The 25,032-nt window shown below is 38.2% G+C and overlaps 1 protein-coding gene across 1 annotated transcript in view; it reads left to right on the top strand.

Annotated features, from left to right (window-relative positions):
* LOC131027596 (regulator of nonsense transcripts UPF2) overlaps nucleotides 1-25,032 on the top strand; it is a 159,750-nt gene that overhangs the window by 50,733 nt on the left and 83,985 nt on the right. The window contains exons 9-11 of the mRNA XM_057957665.2: nucleotides 3,308-3,604; nucleotides 3,726-3,923; nucleotides 4,270-4,371. Coding sequence (XP_057813648.2) covers nucleotides 3,308-3,604; nucleotides 3,726-3,923; nucleotides 4,270-4,371 — 597 coding nt within the window. The remainder of the gene's footprint in view (nucleotides 1-3,307; nucleotides 3,605-3,725; nucleotides 3,924-4,269; nucleotides 4,372-25,032) is intronic.

The raw sequence follows: 25,032 nt of genomic DNA, 5'->3' as shown, positions 1-25,032 counted from the left end.
TAAAAATGATTAAAATGTCAAAATTTGCCCCATAAGGGAAAATCGAAACTAGCTTGGACAAAAATCCATGCATAACTTCATCAAAATTGCACACAAAAACCTCCCAGGGGAAAATCTGGACTCAAAACTCTTCAAAATATTCCCAGTGGAAAATCGATCTCTTTCTGGATGAAAATCGGGACAAAAATCCTTACAAAAATGCTCTCAGGGGAAAATCGACCTCTGTCTGGATGGAAATCTGGACAAAAATCCGCACCAAGTTGTCACAAAAATCCTGGTGGAAAATCGACCCAGGCATGGAATCATCCTCAACATTGTCTGCATTCCAGTCCGTACTTTAGTCCGCACTCTTGGTGGAAAATCAATGTTAGTCTGGACAAATCCTGACACTTAGCCAAATTTTAGCACTTCCAGGGGAAAATCGATCCAGTTATGGACAAACAGTGGGGGAAAATAGTAGCTAGCATGGATTTCAGGGGAAACCCATGTGTAGTGTGGATTTTGAGTGGGGGAATGGGTTGGGTAGTCTGGAATGTGAGGGGAAAAGCACCTCTAGCATGGAATTTGACCCTTTAACCCTTGGAATATGAATTTCCCTTAGGATTTTATCATTTTAACCACTCAAAATCACTTAGAAACGTAAAATTTAAACTGGACTTAGGCTAATTTTCCAAAAATATGAGCAAAACGCTAGGAAAATATTGGAATAAAGTGCGAAATCATCATAAATAATACCTTAGGAGCGAGAAAACAACTCCAAAAGGTCTTTGAATACCTTGGCACTTTAAAATCACTGATGTGCGTGTTTAAAAACACGTTAACGCTCAATAGGTCAAACACTTAGGCAAAATTTAGGATCATTAAAATATCAACATTTGCAACTTGATCCTATAACTTCAAAAAACCCTAGACGGCACTAGGCATGATCAAACTCCGAGACTCGGGCACGGGAAATGCAAAATCGCCCACTAAGCAGCGAAAACCCTAACCTAAGAACACAAAAAGCCGACAAAGAGGGGGTCCCTGTTAGCAATGGGGCGATGTGTGAAAAGGTCACAACACAGTTAAATTAGAAAAGCTGTAGATTTACTAATTAATCCATCCACTTGGGAAATTGAAGTTTCTATGTTCTTAGCATTTTAATGTCTTTCCCGGACAGCACGAAGCAGAGCAATGTGTAATGATAAATATCTCTTCAAATTATGAGGGGAAGTTACCAAAGATTAAACCAAAATTAAACACTATAAGCTAAATTGGCCGTAGATATCAAACTACAAATGAGATATACAATACCTGCCATGCATATGATTATGCCTTGGATACGAGCACCAAATTGATAACAACCATGTCTTGCAAGGGAGATTTTTTAAATTTTACGGATGAAACAACTTATCTAAATACATCATCAACAATTTATTTGCTAAAAAGAGAGACTATTTCAATGCACACAATGATTGGGGATAACAACAGAGATGATACTTGGTTCCAAAAATTAAAAAGTTAAGTTGTTTAAATTCACAACTGAGGTAGACAGATAATCTCAATACAAAGCTTGATGTTAATATCTATTTTTTTCAATAAATAAAAGTATAAACTATCATTCAAAATATTTTGTGCTCAAAGCACTTATTTATACATTAATTTTTCTTAGGGATTTATAATAATAATAATAATAATTTATTCCCAAAATTAATATTTTAAAACATAATCACTTAAAATTGCAAAAATGTGGAAAATAAGGGAACTTTGAAACAAAGCTATTCCAAACAACTAATAGACAATATTTTAAGTGATCAATAAATAGCCCCAACTCTTTGGGTGCAAATAGAAAAAACTAGAAATAACAACTGCCAAAAATAGCCATTGCTAAGCATTTTGCATATGAGCATCCTTTGCTATTGAACATATTGTCACTCTTAAACTTGATCGATCCATTTGAAAAACATTGAAAACCCTAACCTCCCATGAGACTTCACCAACAATCAAATGGGAGATGCAGTTTACCGGTTCCCTCGAACTAAGTAGACCGCCCCAAGGGATGGAATTGGTCATTGTTGGAAGTTCCTACCACTTGTGGGCCGAGGGTGAGTTGTCATAGTTGGATGCTATGCGCTTTCAGGCTTAGTTGCTGTGCAGTTTACTGGTGCTGTTTTGAGTTTTCCTACCAAACTAAACTATGATTGGCTATGGGGTAGATATATAGTTACAAGGTTTAGCATTCAATATAATATACTTGTTCACTAATCCCTGTATTTGTTCATTATTTCTTAAGTTGTTATTTATTAATGATTTAATGAATTTACTTTAGTATGTTATTGCTAAGAATAAATTATATTATTGGAATTGTTAATTTCGAGCAAAATTCCAAATTGGGGACATTACAACTTAGATCCCTTATGGTGTCAAAATTTTGCACTTCTTGGTAGCCCCTGTATTAGCAAAGAATTGCTTTTCTATTTTAGAACCTCCTTTCATGTTTTCTTGTCCAAGACTATGGAATTCTAGATTGCCTGAGGTCTCAGTACAGAAATTGCAATAGCATCTCTATGGATCACAGGGATTCCTTTGGTATTTAATGAGACAATTTTGAATGATAACCATACAAGAGCTTTCATATTGGATCATCACATTTAAATGTCAAGAGACATGATAAAGCATTGAAACTGGGTAAAATATTGTATACAACTCTTAAGAGTGTGGTGTACCTCAATGGATAGAGTGTAGTACAAACAGTTGGAGATGGATTTATCTTCATGGATTCAAATTTGATATATGCCCTTTACCTTTGCATACTAGTAATGATCGCAAGGTGTTGCTAATTCTGGTTTTCTGCATTCCTTATTGGTCATCTGTTTTGATGTAGATAATAATGTGCTAAATCTTGTTCTTATTTGACTTTGGCCAAATTGGATTGTCAGAGTGTTCTTCCTTCCTTTGTAGTGCTTTTTGGTTTTGATTACCACCCTGCTGACTGCTGATAACTGATTGGACATTGCTTAGAAAGAATGATACCTACTTCCTTTTTGAATATAGTCTGACTTATCTTGGTGGTTATTAACTTATTTCAGGATCCTTCTTCTAAATCTTTTATCTTCTCATGTTTAGGTAATTTGTTCAACAAAGAACTTTTTTTGGCCTTTTTGTGCATTTCAATTGTTTATACATTAATATTTTTTTTTGAAATGCTACAACATAAAGCATCTGGAGTTCATGTGTATATAAAAGTTGAATGTGCACGAGGAATCTTGATGGTTGCAACCAATGGTTAAATTTTGTTTTTGACTTTACAATCTACTCTGGTGTGCAGGAAATACTATTTGAATCAGAGCAAGGTCATTTGTCTGTTCCAGAAACTGCAGATTTGATTCAAGACATTGAAACCTCAAAAGGAGAGGGGGCATCTGATGATAAGTCCAGAGAAAAAGAAGATAAGGAAAGGGGCAAAGAGACAGAAAAGGACAAGTGGAAGGAGAGAGACACTGATAAGAAAGGAGAAAAAGAAAATGAAAAGGATAAAGTCAAGAGTCTTGATGGTCCAAATTTAGATACTCTGTTGCAACGACTTCCAGGTTGTGTCAGTCGTGATCTTATTGACCAGTTGACGGTAAGGGACGTGCATTTCATTAGATAATGTTGAGAGAGTTTCTTGAAACATTATACAAATTACTCTACATGGGTTAGGGATAGTTATTTAATTATTTTTACTTTTCTCTGATTTGATGCAGGTAGACTTTTGTTATCTCAATTCAAAAAGTAATCGGAAAAAACTTGTCCGAGCATTGTTCAATGTCCCTCGGACATCATTAGTACTGTTGCCATACTATTCAAGAATGGTGGCAACATTGTCAACATGCATGAAAGATGTAGCTTCAATGATTTTGCAGCTGCTAGAAGAAGAGTTTAACTTCTTAATAAATAAGAAGGTACTTCTATTTTCATTATAATTCTTTGTATGCTCCGCTGATAGTGTTGTACCATGTTGTATTGTTATTTAATATTTGCGCTATAGCACTTTGCATAAATACCACCTTTTTTGTACAAATTCTATCAGTAGTATTTTTGCTTTTTGTTTTCCGCTAAGTTGCTTATGGTATTTGACTATATCTTGCATATAATTAAGGGGAGATAAGCTATGCTATTGTACTTTGATATCATTAACAGGTTCTTAAAGAAATTGAGTTGCGGCATATTTCAGTCTTTCATGTTGCGAAGAAAGCATCTTATTTATTAGCAATTTTCTAACTTCGTTCTACTTGTTTGCTTGTGCAGGATCAAATGAATATTGAAACAAAGATTAGAAATATAAGGTTCATTGGGGAGTTGGCAAAGTTCAAAGTTGCTGCAGCAAGTCTTGTATTTAGCTGTTTGAAGGTGAGTGGTTACTATTTTCTGTATGTAAGTATTGTTCGTATCTCCAAGAGCCTATTTAGAAACACAATTAGATACTTAGCTGTTGAAGGTGAGTATTGATGGCTTCATTTATGTAAGTACTCTTTGTTACAGTACAGTTTCCTTAAATTATGTTGGTTATTTCACCAATATGGTAACTGTGGCCACAACTATGATTAAATGCTTAGAAGCAGAGTAGCCGGATACAGCTCTGCCCCTCCTCAGGCATGCATATCCCTGTCTCCAATACAGATATGAATATAATACAGTGCAGATACACATCAGATACTGTACCCACATGTGCCCAAAAGAATCATGATTTTCCAACCGTGCCAGATACTGTGTGATTTTTACTTTTTAAAAAAATTGACGTAAATCTTCCTAAATTTAATTTAAAAAAACTTCAATAATACAATTTTTTTTTTTTGTATAAACAAAACCTACACTAAATGAGGAAGACAAATGAAATGTTTTTCTTTTTCAGCAACCCATTTTTTTGGGTTATCTTCCAATGCAACTCTACTATTTTTTGCATATTGTAAATTGTTAAATCAATTTTAAATTATTTATGTAGCAATAATGTGTCTTTATTGCTTTTAAAGTAATGAAAATCTCCTCTAATAACTTAGAAAATTGTGTTAAATATGTGTATGTGTTTTCTATGAATGTCATATCCAGCCATATCCATATTAGGGGTCTTCAAAAATAGCCATATCCATATCCAATACCGCATCTGTATCTGTATCCATATCCGTGTCCATGCAACTTTGCTTAGAAGTAAACAATCAAAGTATGTAGTTGTCTGAACTACAGAAAGAATTTAATTGTGATGGTAAGAGTAAGGTGGATGCTAGAGTTAAAACATTTTTGCCAACTTGTGGATATATTAGGTTTCTTCTATGTTTCATAACTGGCATACTATTATCTGTCGTTCCTATGATTTTGGAAATCTTCTAAGCATCCCCTTTTTGCTTTTCTTAATAGTCAACCTCTGCCTAACCAGAAAAATGGGATTTAGTAGAACATTGGAATTTCTTTATGCTGGTAAGAGTACCTTGTGTAGGCCTCAATCATTTTACTCTTTGATAGTTGTGGCTTGAGCTTTTGAATTTTAATTTTGCTTTGATCATCTTATACACAATTTTGCAGTATATTCAATCAGCCTTAAGTTCTTAACATAATCAAAACAGTTGGGGATTTGTAAGGTTGCAAACTAGATATGCTTTTCAAAGGAGGCTGATGGGACAGTCATTTTGCTGCCAAAATAATGTCTTTAAAAAATTTAAATAATGAAAATCATCATATTTCGTTTTTGTACAAAATCTTAGGATTGATCATAAATTATGTCATGGAGAGTTTCCTAACAGCTTAATGCACACTAAAATAGACACACATTAAGCTGTGGCAAAGAGATGTGATCCAGTCAGAAAATGCTGTGGACGAAATTTCTGGAGATGCTGAATGGACTTCCTCATTTTTGCATGGTTTTATCTGTGAGTACTTTTTCTCTGTAATTTAGTGGGTTGAGTATCATCCTCAAACTTCGGGAGTGTCTGGAAACTGATGGTTGATCAATTGTGGGTTATTTTGGGCCACCAACCACTTCAACTTGAGAGTTTTATGATTTTCCTAAGTGATCAAACAACTGTGCACCAGCGACAGATAATTTCACTACAGAAATTATAAAAACAATTATTGAGAGTCAAATAAAGCAGCAAGGTCTTTGATATCAAGTATGTATGACATAAAATTTTAAATGTTGAGGCCTGATGGTATCTTTGAATTTGGTCACTCTAATTAAAATTATACTATTGTCAAAGAAAACATAGTCCTCTTATATGTCTTCCTGACTCAGTATCTGTTCATAATGTTGATATGCCTCACAACTTTGCTTCTTTTTTGGTCACTCTAATTAAAATTATACTATTGTCAAAGAAAACAGAGTCCTTTTATATGTCTTCCTGACTTAGTATCTGTTCATAATGTTGATATGCTTCACAACTTTGCTTCTCTTGAATCATAGATATGCAGATAGTTGTGTGAAGAGTTTTCAGCTCACTTCGTCAGTTCCAGCAGAATCTGTATTTTAGACATAAGTGAGTACTTATATTGTGTTTACTGATTCTGTTTTGCGTTTCATATCTGCTATAGATGTAGGCAGTTTGCAATAGTCTAAGGTATTTGTGGATCCTGCTTTACCAACTGAGAGTATGCTTCCTTCTCTTATGAGTTGAAGTTGGTCACCGTACTCTAGAAACTGAAAGGATCTCACTTTTGTTCTCTCTTGGAGGTGGAGACTAAGGAGCATTTAATTTTCCAGTGTCCTTCCTACTATGAAATCTGTGGGAGGTACCATTATTTGTATAGACTCTGGTGGTTCTCTTTTCACTTCTTTCTGCTTTCCTGATCAGAGATGCTTAGCAACTTCTTTTTCTTTCTACCAGAGTTATTACTTCTTTTTTTCAAATTGTCATGGATGCTGGAGGCATTAAGCATGCTTTTGATACTGTTGATTAACATGCTAAGGAGTCCAGATCATTCAAACGTTGCTCATCCTTGCGATATACTACTGCTAGGTGTCGCTGACACTTCAAATCTCATTTCAAGGCTCATGGTATTACCTCTACTAACATCAGGGTCCCAATAACACTCCCCACTCACAATGCAGGACTCCAAGTAAACTTCAAATTACCTGTTTCTTTGAACTTGAGTGTTAGGAGAGGTTCTATGGGGAATCAATTGCCTCCTGGGATTATCCAGTCTAATCTTCTGATGGTATTTGCTTCCATCTGTGTTTGCCAGCTTTGGTCTTCATCAGCTCCCACCTCATAGAAGGGTCCTCCTCTGAAACAACTCTTTACTTGTGTTTGTTATGGATTTGTCTGTGTTAGGTTTAACCCCACTTGTTGATTTCATTGTTTTCCTGCTTTGGGTGTAGGGCCCTTTTTGCCTTGATACTTCACTATTGTAACTATCGTTCCTACCAGTCTTATTGACTGTTTCTTGGTAATTTATGGACATTAAGGTAGTCTCTTCCTTTCCTAGGTTTGCAGAAATATGTACAAGCAACTTTAACTATTTACACCTTGGGGTTATTGTTTTTACTATGTAGATCTGTCATCATGGGTCCGCAATGTGCCCACATATTGGATTTCCTCAAAATGTTGGAAATATGATGGTGTTTTCCAAAGGAATGTATATCTCAAGGCGGGGGGTTTGTTTTTGAGGTGTGGTGAGGGTGAAGGCTATGCAATGCGTTCAAGTTTACCACTCCATGAAATTAAAAAAGGGAATTTTTTAACCACCCCAAAAAATGAATTGAATATTTTTTTCTTTAAGCCTTAAACTTTGTAGAAGATATTGCATTTAGATCTGGTTGAATAGATGCTTGTCAGTGTGAATATTTGCAGGTCAAAGAGATGTTGGCTGAAGTTGGAATATGTTTGTTACCTCTATTCATAGTTAGCAAGAGACATGGAATGGTATTGGTATAAGAGCTGAGGATGGGTACCACTATGTCATTTTCATAGAAAATTGAAGATGGATACTTACTATATATATATATATGACCAGATTATTGCTTCATAATGAAACCTCGTTTTATAAAACCAAGCCTTGTTTAAAATTTTGAAAACCACCCTGCCATGTGCCTCATGATTCGAGTTGGGCAAGGCCTGCAATGCCCAAACCTAAGCCACCTAAGCCTTGGACCTACAAGTACAAGGTTGGACTATGTGAGTAACAAAATACTAACTTCTGACATATGTTTGATGCCCATTTTTAAACAATTATGAGACGAAATTAAAACCTATTAGAGATTACATTGTTTAGATTCCAAATATATAATTTCTATTAATATTTGATTATTTGTTTTCTATTTTTTAATTAATTTGTATTGGATTTGGTCCATAAAATTGATATATTAAGTTTTCTTATCCGGTCTGGTAGCAGTCAAATATAACAGTCCTCCAATCATTGATCTGTACTAATTTGCATCTGCCTTAGGAGATTTATCATCTTTGGTTAACTTGCATCCAGTGGTCATAAGTGTACACACCGGTTTGGAATTCTCCAACCCAAACTTCTTTAACAACTTTTTGATGTACTTAGATTGAGAAATGAAAATACCTTAATTTGTCATTCTGATTAACTTGCAACCGAGGAAGAAATTCAACTCACCAATCATGGACATCTCAAATTCTTTCTGCATCTCATTAGCAAATCTTCTGCACATATCTTCATTTCCTCCAAAGATTATATCATCAACATAACCACAATTAGGATTTTACTTGAATCAATCTTGAAGTATAAATTGTTTTGAGCCAAACCTTTCTGAAATCTTTGATCAGTCAAGTACTTGTCTAGTCTTCCATACCAGGCCCTAGGGGCTTGTTTCAGTCCATACAAAGCCTTTTCCAATCTGCAAACAATGTTTGGATCATCTCTCAATTGAAACCTTCCGGTTCAACATAAACTCTAGAGGTCTATATTTCTTAAAATACATGAGTGTGATAATGAATAGGATCACTAGTAGAATGCAAACCTCTAAAGGCCACCAAAATAATGCCCTAATAAATATTCAAAATTCAAATTGTGTGAACAAATTCAATCAATCTTGTCTTTAAACATGAACATATGATCTAGAGTTTAAAATCAATTTTAAAATAACTAAAAAATTATACCTGATTTGTAGCATCGAATGCCTCATGATCCTACTCACCTTAGAAGATTGAATGGACATATCGATACCTATATGTAGCTATGCAATGTTTGCATGCAAAAGAAGACTTCTATACATGCCTTGGACTCCAACATTAAGTGGAGTATCCTGATCAGATGATGTATGATGAAAGGGAGTTGTAGCATTATGTTCTGTATGTTGGGGTGTTGTAGGAACATGCAACAGCTTTTGTGGTGTCCCAAGGGATGACTAGATGCCCCTCAACATGTTGAGAAATGTGTTCAAGTTTACCTGTAATGTCTCCTTTGGCTTAGTCACTTTTGGAGGACTTATTAGCCTGTTTAATTCCCGTAGGCTAAAGTTGGGTTTAAGGGAATTAATTATTTAATATTATCCTTCAAAAGTTAATCACAAGGGTAAAATTATTTAATTAATTTAATAAAGTATTAAAGTGACTCTAATGTGGAGGATTAAATTAAAATTTAATAAAGGCACTTTAATATTATTTCGCTTAAGTTCAATTTTAAATTAAAAGATAGGGAAAATCAAAAGGCAAAGAAGAGGGAAAACCCAAAGTAGTCTCCAGTGGTTATAAAGGAGCAGCTTGGGCTTCATTTGATTCATTCTTGGTTTATTAGTTTCTTTTGAAGAGCTTTGAGAGTTTCTTGCTTTCGGTTCAAGAAACCTGTTGTGACCATTTCACACATCGCCCCATCGCAAATGGGGACCCCCTCTTTTTGCTTGTTTTTGTTCGTTTTCGCTTTCGTTTTTAGGGTTTTGTTAGTTAGTTAATTGTCTGGATTTAGGGCCAAGCCTTAGGGTTTTAAATTTTGCCTTTTCAAGCCAAAATCCAGTCGCTTTTGAGAGCTTTTTGAGCTTCTTTCCTAGAAGCAAATTTTTGAATGCAATGAATTCGCCAAAATGGTCTAATTTTCAATTGGAATGTTCATGCAGAGCTTAAACTTGTCTAAAGGATGACCGTCAATGTGAATTTTTGTCTGATTGAATATTTTGACCAAATTTTGACTTTTTTGAAGTTTGATCCTGGGCATTGGAATTGATTTGTTTTCGCCTCGTGAAGTGTTAAAATGTGAAAAATCTTGTTATTTTGGCCTGTAGGAGCAAAATCGCTCCTGTCCCTCAGTGAAGGACGGGAGCTCAATTTCAAATATCTCATTGTCCTTGCAGAGCCCAGAACAAATTTTACGTTTGAAGTGATGAAGAACGACGAGATCTTTTCATTGAATATAAATTGAAGATTTTCATGAGCACAGAAAGGTCTCCAGAAGGAAAATCGCTCCTGTCCCTCAGTGAAGGACCGGAGCTACAATTCAAATTTCGCCATGCCCATGCAAGATTTTGATAGCTCAGCAACTGGAGGACGTCCGAAGGAAGATACTTTGCCAAATGAATATAATTTGAGATGCAAAAAATGGAGAAAATGACCTATATTGACTAAATCGCTCCTGTCCCTCTCCAAGGGACCAGGGCGAGGTACCTAGTAGCTCTCGTCCCTCTCCCAGGGACCAGAGCGATTCCCTCCATTTTGCAAAAACCAGACAAGGGTCAAGACAAGTTTACGTTCAAAAACGAAGGAGAACATGGGATGAACGCATTGAATATAAATTGAAGATTTTTGGACGTCCATAACAGTGCTAAATGCCTAGTTCGCTCCTGTCCCTCAGGAAGGGACCAGAGCGATTTTTGATATAATTGCTCTTCTTGCAAAGTTACAAATGATGTCAAGGCATGAACGAATGGAGGGAAGAAGGACGAGTCCGTTGAATATAAACTTAGAGCATGGCAAAGTAAGATGGAAGCCACAGGGGAAAAATCGCTCCTGTCCCTCTCCAAGGGACCAGGGCGATACAAGGGTGAAGATACGTCCCTCTCAAGTTCAAGGTCGTCCCTCCAAGGTTCAAGACCGATCCAAGCCAGGACAAAAGGTGGCGAGGACATTTCAAGGCATTTCCACCAGGCGCAAACGTTACAAAGGTCATCACATGGAAGGATTTGTACTCTAAAGACCTAGATCGCTCCTGTCCTTTGGTAAGGGACCAGAGCGATATCTACATAATGGCGTAGATTTCAAAAGGCGAACAAAGTTTCGAGCAACCAAGAAGGTCGAAAGGACGTCATTTCACGCAATGAAGTTGATTGCAAGTTGGTACAAACAAGAACAAGCATATAATGATGAACTTCGCTCCTGTCCCTCAGGAAGGGACCAGGGCGATGTTAGATGCATTGCCCATTTTATGCAAAATTTACGTAAGGACAAAACATTGCAATGTTCTGGAGGGTCCATGGTATGACAACAAGGTGATAAACAAGAGAGTTGAACGTCCAAACATCGCCAAATGGTGTAAAGGCCCCACATCGCTCCTGTCCTTTGGACAAGGACCAGGGCGATCCTATCAAAAGCGCTCATATTCCTCCAAAATCGAAACAAGGCGAGGTTAAGCAAGACAAAGGAAGGCGTTTGGAAAACATCACAATGAAGGATCGAAGGTCAAAATGCATGTTGAACGTGAAAAAATCAAGATCGCTCCTGTCCTTTGGACAAGGACCAAGGCGATGCTATTAAAACACTCCCGTCCCTTCAAAGATCAAAGCGAAGCAAGGTTAGGTAAGGTGAAGGACGACGTTTGAAGGACATTACCATGAAGATCGAAGTACAAAGTTGACAAGGCCAAGGAAAACATGTGGATCGCTCCTGTCCCTCTTCAAGGGACAAGGGCGATGATCCTTATAACATCGAAAGTACCTTGCAAAAGCAAGTGGAAATAAGCGCAAAGGACACAAGCAATGATATTTCGAAGGTCAAAGGACGCAAGGTGAATGCGAGATGGACATGAAAACAAGAAGATCGCTCCAGTCCTTTGGACAAGGACCAGGGCGATATGCACTTAAAGGACACCCATATGCGCACACAAGGCGATCAAATTCGAAGGACCATCAAGGTGATCGATTTTTAACGTGGAGATGAAGGAGTTGGACGTAAGAAATGCAAGAATCATGCCAAAGATAGTGAATCGCTCCTGTCCCTCTCCAAGGGACCAGAGCGATGAGGTACGTCCCTTTGTTTTCCAATTTTGGCGCCAAACAAACAAATTTAAATTTCCTTAAATGCTAAATCGATTAAAAAATTGAAAATCCATTTTTATTTAGCATTTAATATGGCGTTATCTTTTATTAATTATATTTTGCCTTTATTAAAAATCGAAATTCTCATTTAAAAAAACGCAAGGCATTAATAATTAATTATTTAATTAATATAAAAATCGGTTTGAAGCGCCCAATTAGGCAAGTCGGCCTTGTTATTTTATTGCAAATCATTTAAAAAATGGTTTTATTTGTCAAAGTCGGCCTAAGAGGTGAAAGGGTATGAGCGCTATTTATAAGGGGAGTGAAACGTTCATTTTTACATAATCATTTTTACCTTCCTTCATGCGAATCAAGAAGAGGCGAATATAGTGCGAAGTGTGTTCAAAGGTGGTGCGATTTCAAACCAAAGGTGGCGCTAGTATCATCTTGTGTGGAGTGCGAATTGCGTTGAAGGCCAAAGGTGGTGCGAATTTCATTCATCCAAGGGTGGCGCGTAGTTATCAAAAGGTGGTGCGAATTTGAAGACCACACCAAGGGCGAACTTGGAGATCCATCTAAGACCACACCGAGGGCGAATTTGGAGATCATTTAAGACCACGTCTAAGGCATTACTTGAAGATCACGTTCTCTCCAGAGGTGGCGAAGTCAATTTTGAGGGGATCATATTGAAGATTATCTTATACCTCAAATTTTGACTAGGCAAATTTTGTTTTTGCATTCTAGAGTTAGCTCTCTATCGAGGTATGGCGATTTAGTTATTATTGTTTTATTCATTCATCGTCATATTTCAAATTTTGAAATTTTGATTCTTTAAATCTCTTAGCTCAATCGTTGTATTTTAGGAAATGATAACTCTAGGGACTTATCATGAGGTTCCCTAAAATCTATCTCTCTTATCTACGTTATTTATTGCAAAATCTATTTCTTATAATGAAATGTTGTGTAGGTATGGCGACCCCAAAGGCGGGAGCATCCACCAGTCGCTCGGCTCTCATGAAAGAAGATCAGAAGACCGAAGAAGTGGAGACCAAGATCGTGTCCAAGTGGAGCAACATTGGAGATACAAACTTGGGGAACTTTAACACGAAGAAGTTCCGAGAGGTCCCTTACATCGGCAAGCCATCACCTGTCGCCCGGAGAATAATAGAAAGTGGCATCATTAAGGCGGCCGGTTTTCCTCCAGCCATTCAGTGTCACGAGTTGATGATCGAGTGTGCCCGTCATTACAATCCACAGTCCAGGACCATTGTGTCCAATGAGGGAAATATTTTGGCGTACCTTTCAGAGGAGGCCATCAGTGAAGCCTTCCATCTTCCAGAGCACAGGGACATGATATACAAGAGCATTGAAGGAGCCAGATCAGTGTACGATGATGATCCAGATGCTTGTCTAAGCATAATCAACAAGAACTGGCTACTCAAGAGTCGTCCCCGTCTGAGCAAAGTACCGAACACACCGCACAGGATTGATTTCCAAGAGGAGTATAGAGATTTGATCACCATGCTCAACAGAGTCACAGGAGCACCTCATGCCTTCTATTTTGAGAAATGGATGTTTTATTTCATCCAGGTGATTGTTCAAGGGAAGGGTACAATACATTGGGCTAGGATAATTAGCCATTGCTTAGACGTACAGTTGAGAAGACTCAGGGCCACTAAGTCCTTCCACATGAGTTCATATGTCATCTATGCCTTAATCAGGAGCGTTGAGTACGCAGGACTACCTCACAGAGGAGTGATTGGAAGAGGACCCGGTGAGGTCAGAGTTTGTGAATCCTATACCTACTTGCATCATCCACCAGGGAAGAACTACAAGTTAATCAATGATACTTTCACGATGAATATCACCAGGACGTTGCAAGGAGGGATTCACAACAGATTATCTCAGGATGCCCAGGAGTTAATCAAGAGGTACGGTGCTTGGTTCATTCAGTTTCCTAAGTTCACTTACATTAGAGTGTATGGATGTCCTTTACCTCCATACATGTTGCCAAGATACCCGACAGACAGGATTGTGTTACTCGAAGTAACAAGGCAGTTGGCAGCATATATGAAGGCATTCAGACACAGACATCAGAATGGAGTTCAGGTACCTATTATTTTGGGTAATTCAGTTGAGGTATGTCCCAATGTCTCAGCCATGGATGATGCAGAGAGGGAGTTAGCCTTGTATCCTTTTTCATCTTTTGCTTGGAGGAATAGTTTTGATCCTCATGGACATTTAGAGGAGACAGTCGGTAGAAGATTTAGACATGAGTACCAGATTGAAGATTTTATGATGAATCTCCTAGATGATCTCGAAGTGAAACGTAAGATACATTCTAGATTGCCTCTGGATTTCATCAGGAAATGTAAGATTTACAGAGTAGCCGACCAAGCTCAGGACAACGGCAGGCACATCCAATCTTCATATGATAGGGAAAGCAAGACAATAAGTTTGAATTGGAATGAGCCCGAGGCCGTGGATTTAGATGAATTGATGGCACCAATCTTGTCTTGTACTCGCAGATGGGTAGATGTTCAGCATCAGAAGTTGAGAGAACAAGGCATAGCCATGTCTTTTACTTTGGAAGAAAGGCCAGCCGAAGGTGGAGCCAGTGTTAGTGAAGGCAATCCTAATCCTAGGAATTCAGGTGAAGGTAACCTTCGATGTGCCAGTGAGGGCAATCTCCATTCGAGAGGTTCAAAGAGAAAGGAAAGATCAGAAAAGAAAGAACCTTCCAAGAAAAAGCAAGGTGCCAACAAAGATCAGACACCAGGTATTTCTTCCAGGCCAGAAGATAAAACAGTTCGAGTGGAAGAATCCATGGAATCGATGGTACAGAATGACAGGCAGGAGGAAGAACAGGCACAGCATGTTTCATCCGATGGATCTCTCCAAGACTATGATTTAGAAGAAGATAATGAAGTAACATCTCCTCCCAGACAAGAAGAAGTAGTACACAAAGAAATTCAAGTTCAAGAGACAAGATCAAATATCCCAGATTGGTTGAAGGAAAGATTGACTAAGGTGATCGTAATTGAGGACGAAGACAGTGCAATCGATCTAGAGAGCCTTGTTGGACGTTCACATATGACAACAGAGAAGAAGAAGGCTACAAAGATGTCCAAGATGATTCGAGATGAGACTGGATCTAGAAAACTGCAGGTAGCTACACCGGCAGCAGACAAATATGAGGGTGAGATCCTAGCGGAGGACTATCATATACAGACTATTGAGTTAGGACCATCCACAGCAGAGCAGACTTTAGATGATGCCACCGACACATTTGAGGCATTGAAGGATAAGTTCAGAGAAGAAGTAGAAAAGAATAGAAAGCTTGAGAAAGAGGTCGGTGCATGGAGAACATATTTCAGTCACATCAATGAACCTTTGGGACGTCAGGATCCAGTTAGATCACCATTGCAGGCATTGCCCCTTCAATCAATCAATGAAGCGGAAAGATTCAGGAATATGGTCCAGCGTACATGTAATTGGATGGATAGATCTCACACGGTGGCCATTGAGTTTATTACAAGGATGTCGAAGATCACCCACCAGGCTATCCAAGTCCTTGAGATAATCCACAGACTGATGGCAACAGTAGCTGCATTTGCCCACACCAAGGACGTTGTCATTCCTGTCTTGAAAGTTATAAGACATACATCCAGAAGAATTTTAGCACAAGAGAAGATCTTGGAAGGCGATTCTCACAGTTTGTTTCAGTGGTCAACCTTACTCCATATAAAGAGTGTTCTCTTTGAGGACATCAGTGTTAGATGTGGTCAAGTTGAGGAGGTGATCAATCCGATCCAGGACAGAGTATTTGAGGTACTTCGTACCATTCTTGGCAGAAGGATCGAGGTCGAGACAGATGTGGATTTACAAGAATTTGAAGATAGAATCAAGATCATCTTTCGCAAGGACGCAGATGTTACAGATGAGCAGTATGATCAGATGTATGCCACCATGCTCCTAATTGATAGAACTAAGGAACTTGAACCTACCTGGGACACAGCTCTTCTAGATGCATTTGATCAGGTTATCCACTTAGAAGAGAGTATCAAGAATCTTCCCGAGATTCCAAGCACAGAAATCGAAGGAATTGTGACAAAATTCATTGCATATGCTAAAAAAGAAAATTGGAAGGGGAATAAGATTCTAGATGAAAGGTTGTTACAGATGACATGACATCTTAATTCTCATTGGCTGATACCTCCTAGATTTTTGTGCCAAATTTAATATTTGGCTATGTATTTAATATTGTTCAGTAAAAAGGAGGTCATTTGTAACAAACCCTAATTAGGGTTTAGGTGTCATGATCTTGTCCATCGATTTACTTTCAATCTGGACCTTTCATTGTAACTGGGGATGCTATTTATACCCCCATTTTTCATTTCATTTGTATCAGAATAGTCAATAGAGAAATAGAGAATAGAGTTGTAAGCAATTTTTATGTTGTAGCAAGATTGAGTCTTGAAGAGAGAAGTTCAAGCAATTGTTGTATATGATGACTTGGAAATCAATAAAATATTGAAGTTATGGTGTTTTGTTGCAAGTTTCTTGAGTTATCTTCATGGTTGTTGGATGTACTTGAATCACGCTCAATCAAAGTAGTTTGTTTGAAAGACTAAGTGTGAGATTTGATATTTGGTAGGATTCGCAATCCAAACCACTAGCTTCTTGCTGATTGTAGGAACGCCTTGCGTGGTCGACTGGAAAACATTTTGAGTCCTTAACCTTCAAGCATTTTCGCATCTAGGATATGTACCTTCGTAGTAGTGTCCTTGACCTTTGATGCATTGAACGTCATTATTACCTTAGAAGATCGCACTAATTTCAGTTGAGTTGTTATCTTATGGCAAAATTGAAATTGGTTGAGTCTTGCCAAATCTCATTCATGCTAAGTCGTTCACAGGGTTAGACTAGATTAGACCTCTCAAACCCTGTCCTTTTTCCTTTTTTTTGAAAGTTCCTTTTAGATTAGTAAAACCTTCGAACTATTGAATCCGTAAGAAGCCTTGAAGGAAACAGCAAATCACATCATACCACTAAAAAGCTTGTCCACACGTGGAGACCCCACTAAAAGAACCTTGGAGTCCACCTAACTGATCCTTTTTTGCAGATCTTCAGCAGTTAGAGACTATTTTCTCAAGAGAGGATAAGATGCCTAATGGTATTTTATTCTGTGTATGATTGTGTACAAAATACACGTCAACAAAACCCAAGGATGGAAACCCTTGGAATTTCTTGGTGGATTGGATTAAAACTTAACTCCATCAGTCGGGTGGATATATCTAGAATTCATGACTGCACAGTAATGAAGGAATATTGAGAAGTCATCTATGAAGACAATTTTTTGAGATATTTGGTCTCATTCTATGAAGACAATTTTGATTTATATTTTGTTCAGAAATAAAGATTGCTGGAGATATTATAATGGAAGTTGGAAGGCTGCTTTTTTGAAAATAGTCATGCTATCGAATATCTTCCTGGCCACATTGTTTCTTCAGCATGGGAATAATGGAATGTTTTATATTTTGAGTGTCAATCAAAGAAACAGGCACCATTGGAAACTTCCCGCAAAAGTATCATGGAGAAATACTTTGGGTTGGGTTATTTTCAAAGTGTGGCTGCAGCATATGATGAACTCATGATCTTCTTCCTGAAGCCATGCAGACTCAACTTGGCATGACAGGATTTTCACTTCATGGGAAGGAAGAATAAGTGATTGTTTGCTCTATTAACTAGTTGATATCCATTTTGCAATCCTTTAGTAGCCGTTTTCATTCTTCTGCTGTTTGATACATACTTGGATTGGTTGCCATGAAGTTTTGCTGAAGCTCTATGGCTTAGGCTGCAATATCAATTGCTGAATGTGAGGTCTGATTGGTGGTGTAGCTATTGGGAAGGGCAATCCATATACTTATTCTATCTGCTGCTCATAAAACCAAGAGTCACCTCATTCTGTTGGAACGTGGTCGTAGAAGAATCCCTGGACTTACATTGTGCCTACTAGGATATTGAATGCCCAGTGCTTCTGCAATGCAGGCATATATTTCTGATAATGTTGCTTGTTTCTATATATTGCAATTGTGGTATCGCTGCAATAAAGGTTAGATACTCCGCAAATCATTAACTACAATTCTGAGTTTGAATAAAAGTTAGAAAATTCCAGTGTTCCATGGGGATGTGTTCCCCTAGAAAAACAAGTCGTTTTCGGAACAGGGATGTTGCCAAGACGGGGGACGCTTGGGGAACGCCCCTCTGTTGTGCACCCTCAGATGTTCTAGAAATGTCTCCTTTTGCACACATCTCCAAGAAATTTCTTTGTAGGGGATGCAATGAGGGGACACTGGGATGTCCCTGAGGCGCCTAGACGTTCCTTGACAGGAAGGGGGACACAAGTTTTCTGTGGCAACAGAGCTAAAAAAGTGTTTTTAAAAAACAAAAACAAAAAACAGAAGGTGATTGCTACAAATCCACCCTAACCCTAAGTCACCTAAAACTTATAAAAGAGACATTTAGTCTCATTTGCAACCATAAAGACTTGAAAATCAGCTTGAAAATTGAAGTTGAAACTCAGTTTGCAACAATTTGACTAGAAGTCTGGAAATGGAGACAGCATCAGCAAGCTTGGAAGTAGGCTTCAACAAGCTTGGAAGTCAAGACAACAAGATTAAAGGTAGGCATTTGCCATTCTCTCAAAACATTTTTTAAATTTTTTTGTTCATTGATCAAGATCGTTCAAGATTGAAGAATTAAATTCTTCATTGTTAAAACCCTGCTGTTAGAAACTTAGAAAACTTAGAAATCACCATTTCCTTTGCTGTTTGCTTGATAATCAACTCAAATTCATTGTTCAAAACTTCATTTTTTAGTTTTTACTTCAAAATTGTTCGAAACAGCAGCACATAGGTTTTCTGATTTATTTTTTAGCATTGTTTCTTGCAGCATCATTATCACAGTGAGCTCTCATAGCATGAGTGAGGATGAGGAGGTTGAAGTAGAAATTCATAGTGAAAATGAATCATCTGATGAAATTAGCACAAAAGGAGTGGGGGGTCAAGCTAATAGTCAAACTGAAACAAGTTTTGTTGGGAGTAGAAATTTCAGCTGCCCTTATGAAATCATCAAAAAAGGGGTCAAGGGCCCTTTGATCCAAAACCACCTTTAAAACAATTTGCATCTAAGATACCAACAAGCCTTGCCCCTTTGATTTAAAACCACCTTAAAAACAATTTGCATCTAAGGTACTGTTGTGACCTTTTTCACACATCGCCCCATTGAAGATGGGGACCGTCTCCTTTCCTGCTTTCTAGGGTTTTTGTTAGTGCTTGTGACCTTCTGCTTCAGTTCTCCTCGGTTCTGTCAAGTTTTGAATGGTTTGAGTCCTAAAGATTGAAAGTCATTTTGTGCAAGCCAAGTGATAACAGAGTACGGATATCGTCAAAGTGCCTAGAAAGGCCAAAGGACGAAGAACGCAATTGATTTGAACGAATTTGAACAACTTTCCATTTTTAGAAAGTTTGCTTTTTTGCTTTTTCCTATTTTTTAGGAAGTTTCGTTTTTGCAATTTTTAGCCCGATCCCTGGTATGGCTATTTTTAGAAAGTTTTCCTATTTTTTAGGGATGCTTGCTTTTTGCTTTTTCGAAGTGGGGACCTAGGGTTTGCACTGGTTCCACTGACCTGCTTCGATCGTGATCAAAATTTTTCAAGTTTTGACCTAAAAAGCTAAGTTCCTATATTTTAGGGGTCATGACGCTTCAGATGGTTTGCCTTAGTATGGATTTCAAATTTCAAGTTAATCTGGTTAAATTGAAAAAATTGTGGAATTTTGAAGTTTTCCAAATATTTTCTAAGTCTGGCTAATCAATGGTTGATGGTGAGTGTTATGGTAGGAAGTTAGTCCGCCCTCATGAAAGGAAAGTGGTATGAACATCAAAAGTCCGCTTAAGTTGTGGTCTTCAAAAGTTTGCCCAAGGTGAGAAGTCCCAAAAAGTTCGCCCCATGGAGAGAGTTGAAAAGTCCGCCCTCATGAAAGGAAAGTGGCATGAACATTAAAAGTCCGCCCAAGTTGTGGTCTTCAAAAGTCCGCCCAAGGTGAGAAGTTCCAAAAAGTCCGCCCTATGGAGAGAGCAAAAGTCTGCCTTCTTGAACCAGCTCAAACTCCGCCCTCCAAGCTGCCTAAGAGGTGAAAAGTCTGCCGAAGTGGATAAAGGAAGATGCCTACCTCTAAAAGTCTGCCATGTGAGAAGGAAAAGAAGTCTGCCCTCCTAAGATTATAACCAACTCAAAGTCTGCCTTACAAAGGAAGGTCAAGATAAGATTGCCTAAAAAGTCCGCCCTATGGAGATGCCTAAAAAGTCCGCCCAAGGATTTGGTGAATGGCAAGTGGTCATGAAAAGTTGAACTCCAAAAGTCCGCCCTCTTCATGGTTGAGTTCCAAGTCTTCAAGAAAGTCTGCCCAAGCATGATGATGGAGATGCCTAAAAAGTTCGCCCTAGGAGGAAGGCATATGAAGTGAACATGATAAACTCCGCCCTATGGAGAGAGATGAAAAGTCCGCCCTATGGAGATGCCTAAAAAGTCGGCCCAAGTTGTGGTTTTCAAAAGTCCGCCATGTGTAGAGGTTAAAGTCCGCCTAAGATGATGAGTGTTTTGCCTTGAGCTCTCCAAAGTTCGCCTTAGGATGAACATATGCAATTTAAGGAGTGGTTTGAAGTCCGCCTTCTTGAGGATTGTTCCAAGTTTTGATCCACCTATGCCTAAAAGTCCACTCTTGTATTGATTGCAAGGTTTTGAGTGCACAAAATCCAACCCAAAATGCAAGGTGCACATGTTTCATGAAGTTCGCCTTGTGGTGTCAAGGCAAATTTCAAGTGTAAGAAGAACTCCACCCTTAAGATGAAGATGATGATGACATCAAAGCATATCTATCAAACTCCGCCTTGAAGGTGTTAAGGGTAGCAAGAGGTAAGTCTAAGGCAAGCAAAAGTCCGCCTTGGAAGGCATGAAAGATGATTTCAAAGTAAAGAAAGTCCGCTCTACTTGGAGGTTGAAAGATGATGCCTATGTTAAGAAAGTTCGCCCAACCTTGCAACAAGTTAGAAATATGACCAACAAAGTCTGCTTTGAGAGAGATGTGGTTTAGTTAAAACATGAAGTGCACATAAACATAAGGAAAGTTCCCACTCTAAAAAAGGTCCGACTTGCCTTGCAGTAAGATGAGAAGCAAAACCTCATAAAAGTTCGCCTAAGTCAAAATGAAGTCAAAGGATTAACGAGAAGGGAATATTCCTTGGTGATGTCATCCAAACCTTCATGAAATTCGAACTAAGTTCCAAATTAGAAAGGGATATTTGAAGATCAAGTTCGAATATGAGCTGGAAAATCAAAATAGAAACTTGAGATTGAGGAGAGTTTCGAACTTGCAACTAAATTAGAGAGTTTTAGAAAGAAGATATTTGGAGATCAAGTTCGAGTTTAGGACCGAGTCTCAAATTTAGAAATTTGCAAGAGTAAAGAGGTTCGAACTGAAGGAGATGATTGTACAAATCCATTTAAAATTAGAAACTTCCTCCATAAGCAAGACTGAATTGAAGTCAAGAATGGAAGTGCATTTGTGTGTTTCTAACTTTGAATTTAAGTTTGTATACAAATAAACAATCTCTCCTCTTATTATTGCACAATAAGAGTTTGAATTTTATGAAGAGTGAGAGTAGTTTCAAGCAAGCTTCTTGCAGGTCTGGGGGTTTTTAAGAAGTTTTATTGCAGATTGGAGGTGTTGCAGGGTAATCTCTTGCAGATTGAGCGAACTTTTGAGGGAATTTTAAATCAAGTCCAGAACTTTCGAGTTTTCTGAGTTTTGTTCCTTCTATATTCTCATTTTTGTCTAAGGTGAAGTTGATTGGTTGGCAGACTTATCAATTTTCTTATTTTTTTCTGAGTGTATTGGAGGTGTCTTTATCGGGTTTATCCAAAATTTTGATAAGAGGATCATTTTGGATTGAACGTTCTTTCTTTCAAGCATGACCTTCTAAGTGTTCGGAGCTTGTTTCAAAGCTAAAAGTGTTGAGAAATCGGAAGATCAAAGCATTTGGCCATCTAACCTTCAAAACTTTGCACTAAAAGATAGATTTCTAACTTAATTTCCTTTGGTTTTGTAGGTCGCAAATGGTAGTAGAAGCGAGATCATCATAGAGATCGCAGCTGGAGTTTCAAGCCAAACGGAGGATTGAGGACAAGTTCAGGGGCAAGGTTCATCCGAGCGTGAAGATAGCCAAAATTTGGCTAAGTATGGGAAATGTTTCACAAAGAAAATTCCAATTTCCTCAATTATGATGAAGGCATGGAGAAAGTCTTCTCCAAATTTCAGGGTATCAAGAAGGAGGGCATGATCACAGCGAATGTCTAAACAACTTGATCCTATCATTTCATATTTGCAAGGGGTTATCTAGAGCTTTCACCCTCCTCTTGTGCAACATAAATTGGGGCCACGAAGAAGCAAGCATAGAGTCGTCAACAAGAAATTATTCTAAGAAATTCAACAATTTTCTTTTCGAGCTTCATGGGCCTGCCAATCATTCCTCCTGAACCAAGTAGAGAACCTCGTCCAGTACTTCAGCCAGACTTGGATTTCAGCGACGAACAAGAACACGTTATCACAAAATTGTATAGCTTGGCGTGGGAAGTGAAAAGAAACACTTCTGATTGGTATCACGTGTTTTATCCTTGACGAGGAACTAGAAATTGCCGCACGTATCAACGTTGAGATAAGAAGAGAGCAAGAGCCAACTTCCGTACTTGCTCCTGCACCGCCTCAACAAGATTAGGAGTGACTCACGCTGCGGTGGCACCTTGTCATCTTCCGACCAATCAGATTGCTCCAAGTTAACATGCCCAGATTCAATGAACTTGACTTGTCCGAAAAGGAAACTAGGCACATACTTTAATGAGAATGGCAACTGTGCCACTTGTCATGTTCTCATTCATTCAAACTGATAGAGTTCTGGGAAACCCTAATTAGGGTTTATAACTTTCAGTCTAGGCCCTTGATTACTGTTTGATCTCGACCATTTATTATTTTCTTAAAACTATATAAGGCTACCTCCTCTCATTTGGAGGGTGTGAGGTTTTTGATATATTGTTGCGTGAAGGTTATTTTTTCGAATAATACATTTCATGTGCGCTTTCTCTTAAGGCTTTGTAATCTTTGTTATTTGAGTGATTAGCATGGTTTTAATTTCCTCAACACAGTAGTTAAAAGTTAATTTAGATTTGCTTTCAAGTTGTTAGAATTGAATGAAGGATCTGATAAATATTAATTAACGGTGTATCTACGTTCATACTTTTGGTGAATGGATGATTTCCATTTCACTGTGCAAAGTTAGTCTGAGCCTATCCCCTGTGTATGCCAACATTTCGATCATAAGCACAACCTGTTGAAGATTGCACCCACTTTGTGTAGTTGTCCTCAGTGTGGCGAAGCAAAGTGTGGTTTCCTGAGAACACCTAGTTAATACCGTCTCCAGAGTTGGTATGTTTAGATCAACTTTCTTAACCCTATCCCCTTTTTCCCTTTTTGAAAGCCTAAATCTTGAAAAATTCAAGAAAAAAAGAGAAAGAACCTAAAATTGATAAATCCATCCAAGTCCAGAAGCTTAAAAGACATTCATAAACGTAAGTCCCCCTTGAGATTTTCAGCATACACTACCCAAGTAGCTATCCCACTAAAGTCGCTTGTTCACACATATAGACCTTGGAATCAATAGTGATTTTTCAGGAGAGGATAGAATACCCTTGGGTATCTTATTCTAATGTTTGGTAGATGATAAAACGTAAACCAATAGGTACCAGCATAGCCTGGTACAGCCGGGGGCTCTAGAAAGTGCTAGTGCCATGTGTAATGTTGAATGGTTTGACAACATCACTAGAACTAACACTCACTTCCTTCTTGTTCGAGGCAAATGTGTAAAGAATGCAGAAAGGTGGAAAAGAACTTGTAGTACAGGGCTGAAATATTAAAATTATGGGGTTGCAATGAAGACAAAGTACTTGTATCATGTACTTTGCCACATAGGAGTAGGGTTGATCAGATTTCTGTAGTTTCAGTTGGTCCCTTTGATCCAAAACCGCCTTTAAAACAATTTGCATCTAAGGTACCAGCAAAGCCTGGGGCAGTTGGGGGCACTAGAAAGTGTTAGTGCCACGTGTGATGTTGAATGATTTGGCAGCATCACTAGAACTAATGCTCACTTCCGTCTTGTTTGAGGCAAAGGTGTAGAAGTATGCAGAAAGGTGGGAAAAGAACTTGAAGTACATGGCTGAAATATTAAAATTATGGGGTTTCAATGAAGGCAAAGTATATGTACCTTGTACTTTGCGACATAGGAGTAGGGGTGATCAGATTACTGTAGTTTCTACTTCTACTTTGCAGACTCAAAGGCCATAAATTCCATCCAGCTCATGGCATCAAAGGTGAGGGGAAAACCTAAGATGAAGTCATCTTCAAAACCATTGGCATATTTATTTAATGTGCAAGCAAATGATGAGGTAGATGATGCCATTGGCAAATTCTTCTTTGCCAATAGCATTCCATTCCATATGTCCCGCTCTCATTATAAGGAAGTTGTGGCAAAGATAATAAGGGTGGGACCATCATATGTGCCACTTGGTGAGACTAAATTGAGTATAACAATCTTGGATCAAAACTATTCCAAGATTAATATTTTGATGGAGAAGATGAAGAGAACTTGGGTCACAAGTGGTTGTAGCATAATCATGGATGGGTGTACAGACATTAGGCATCATCCAGTCACCAATATCATGGTTACATCTATAGCGGGTCCTTATTTCCTTGGGGCTATTGATTTTT

The sequence above is a fragment of the Cryptomeria japonica genome, chromosome 8 (genome assembly GCF_030272615.1).
Source record: "Cryptomeria japonica chromosome 8, Sugi_1.0, whole genome shotgun sequence".
NCBI classification, from domain to species: domain Eukaryota; kingdom Viridiplantae; phylum Streptophyta; class Pinopsida; order Cupressales; family Cupressaceae; genus Cryptomeria; species Cryptomeria japonica.
Note: the sequence above shows the minus strand (reverse complement) of the source record. Positions and strands in the feature narration are given on the sequence as shown.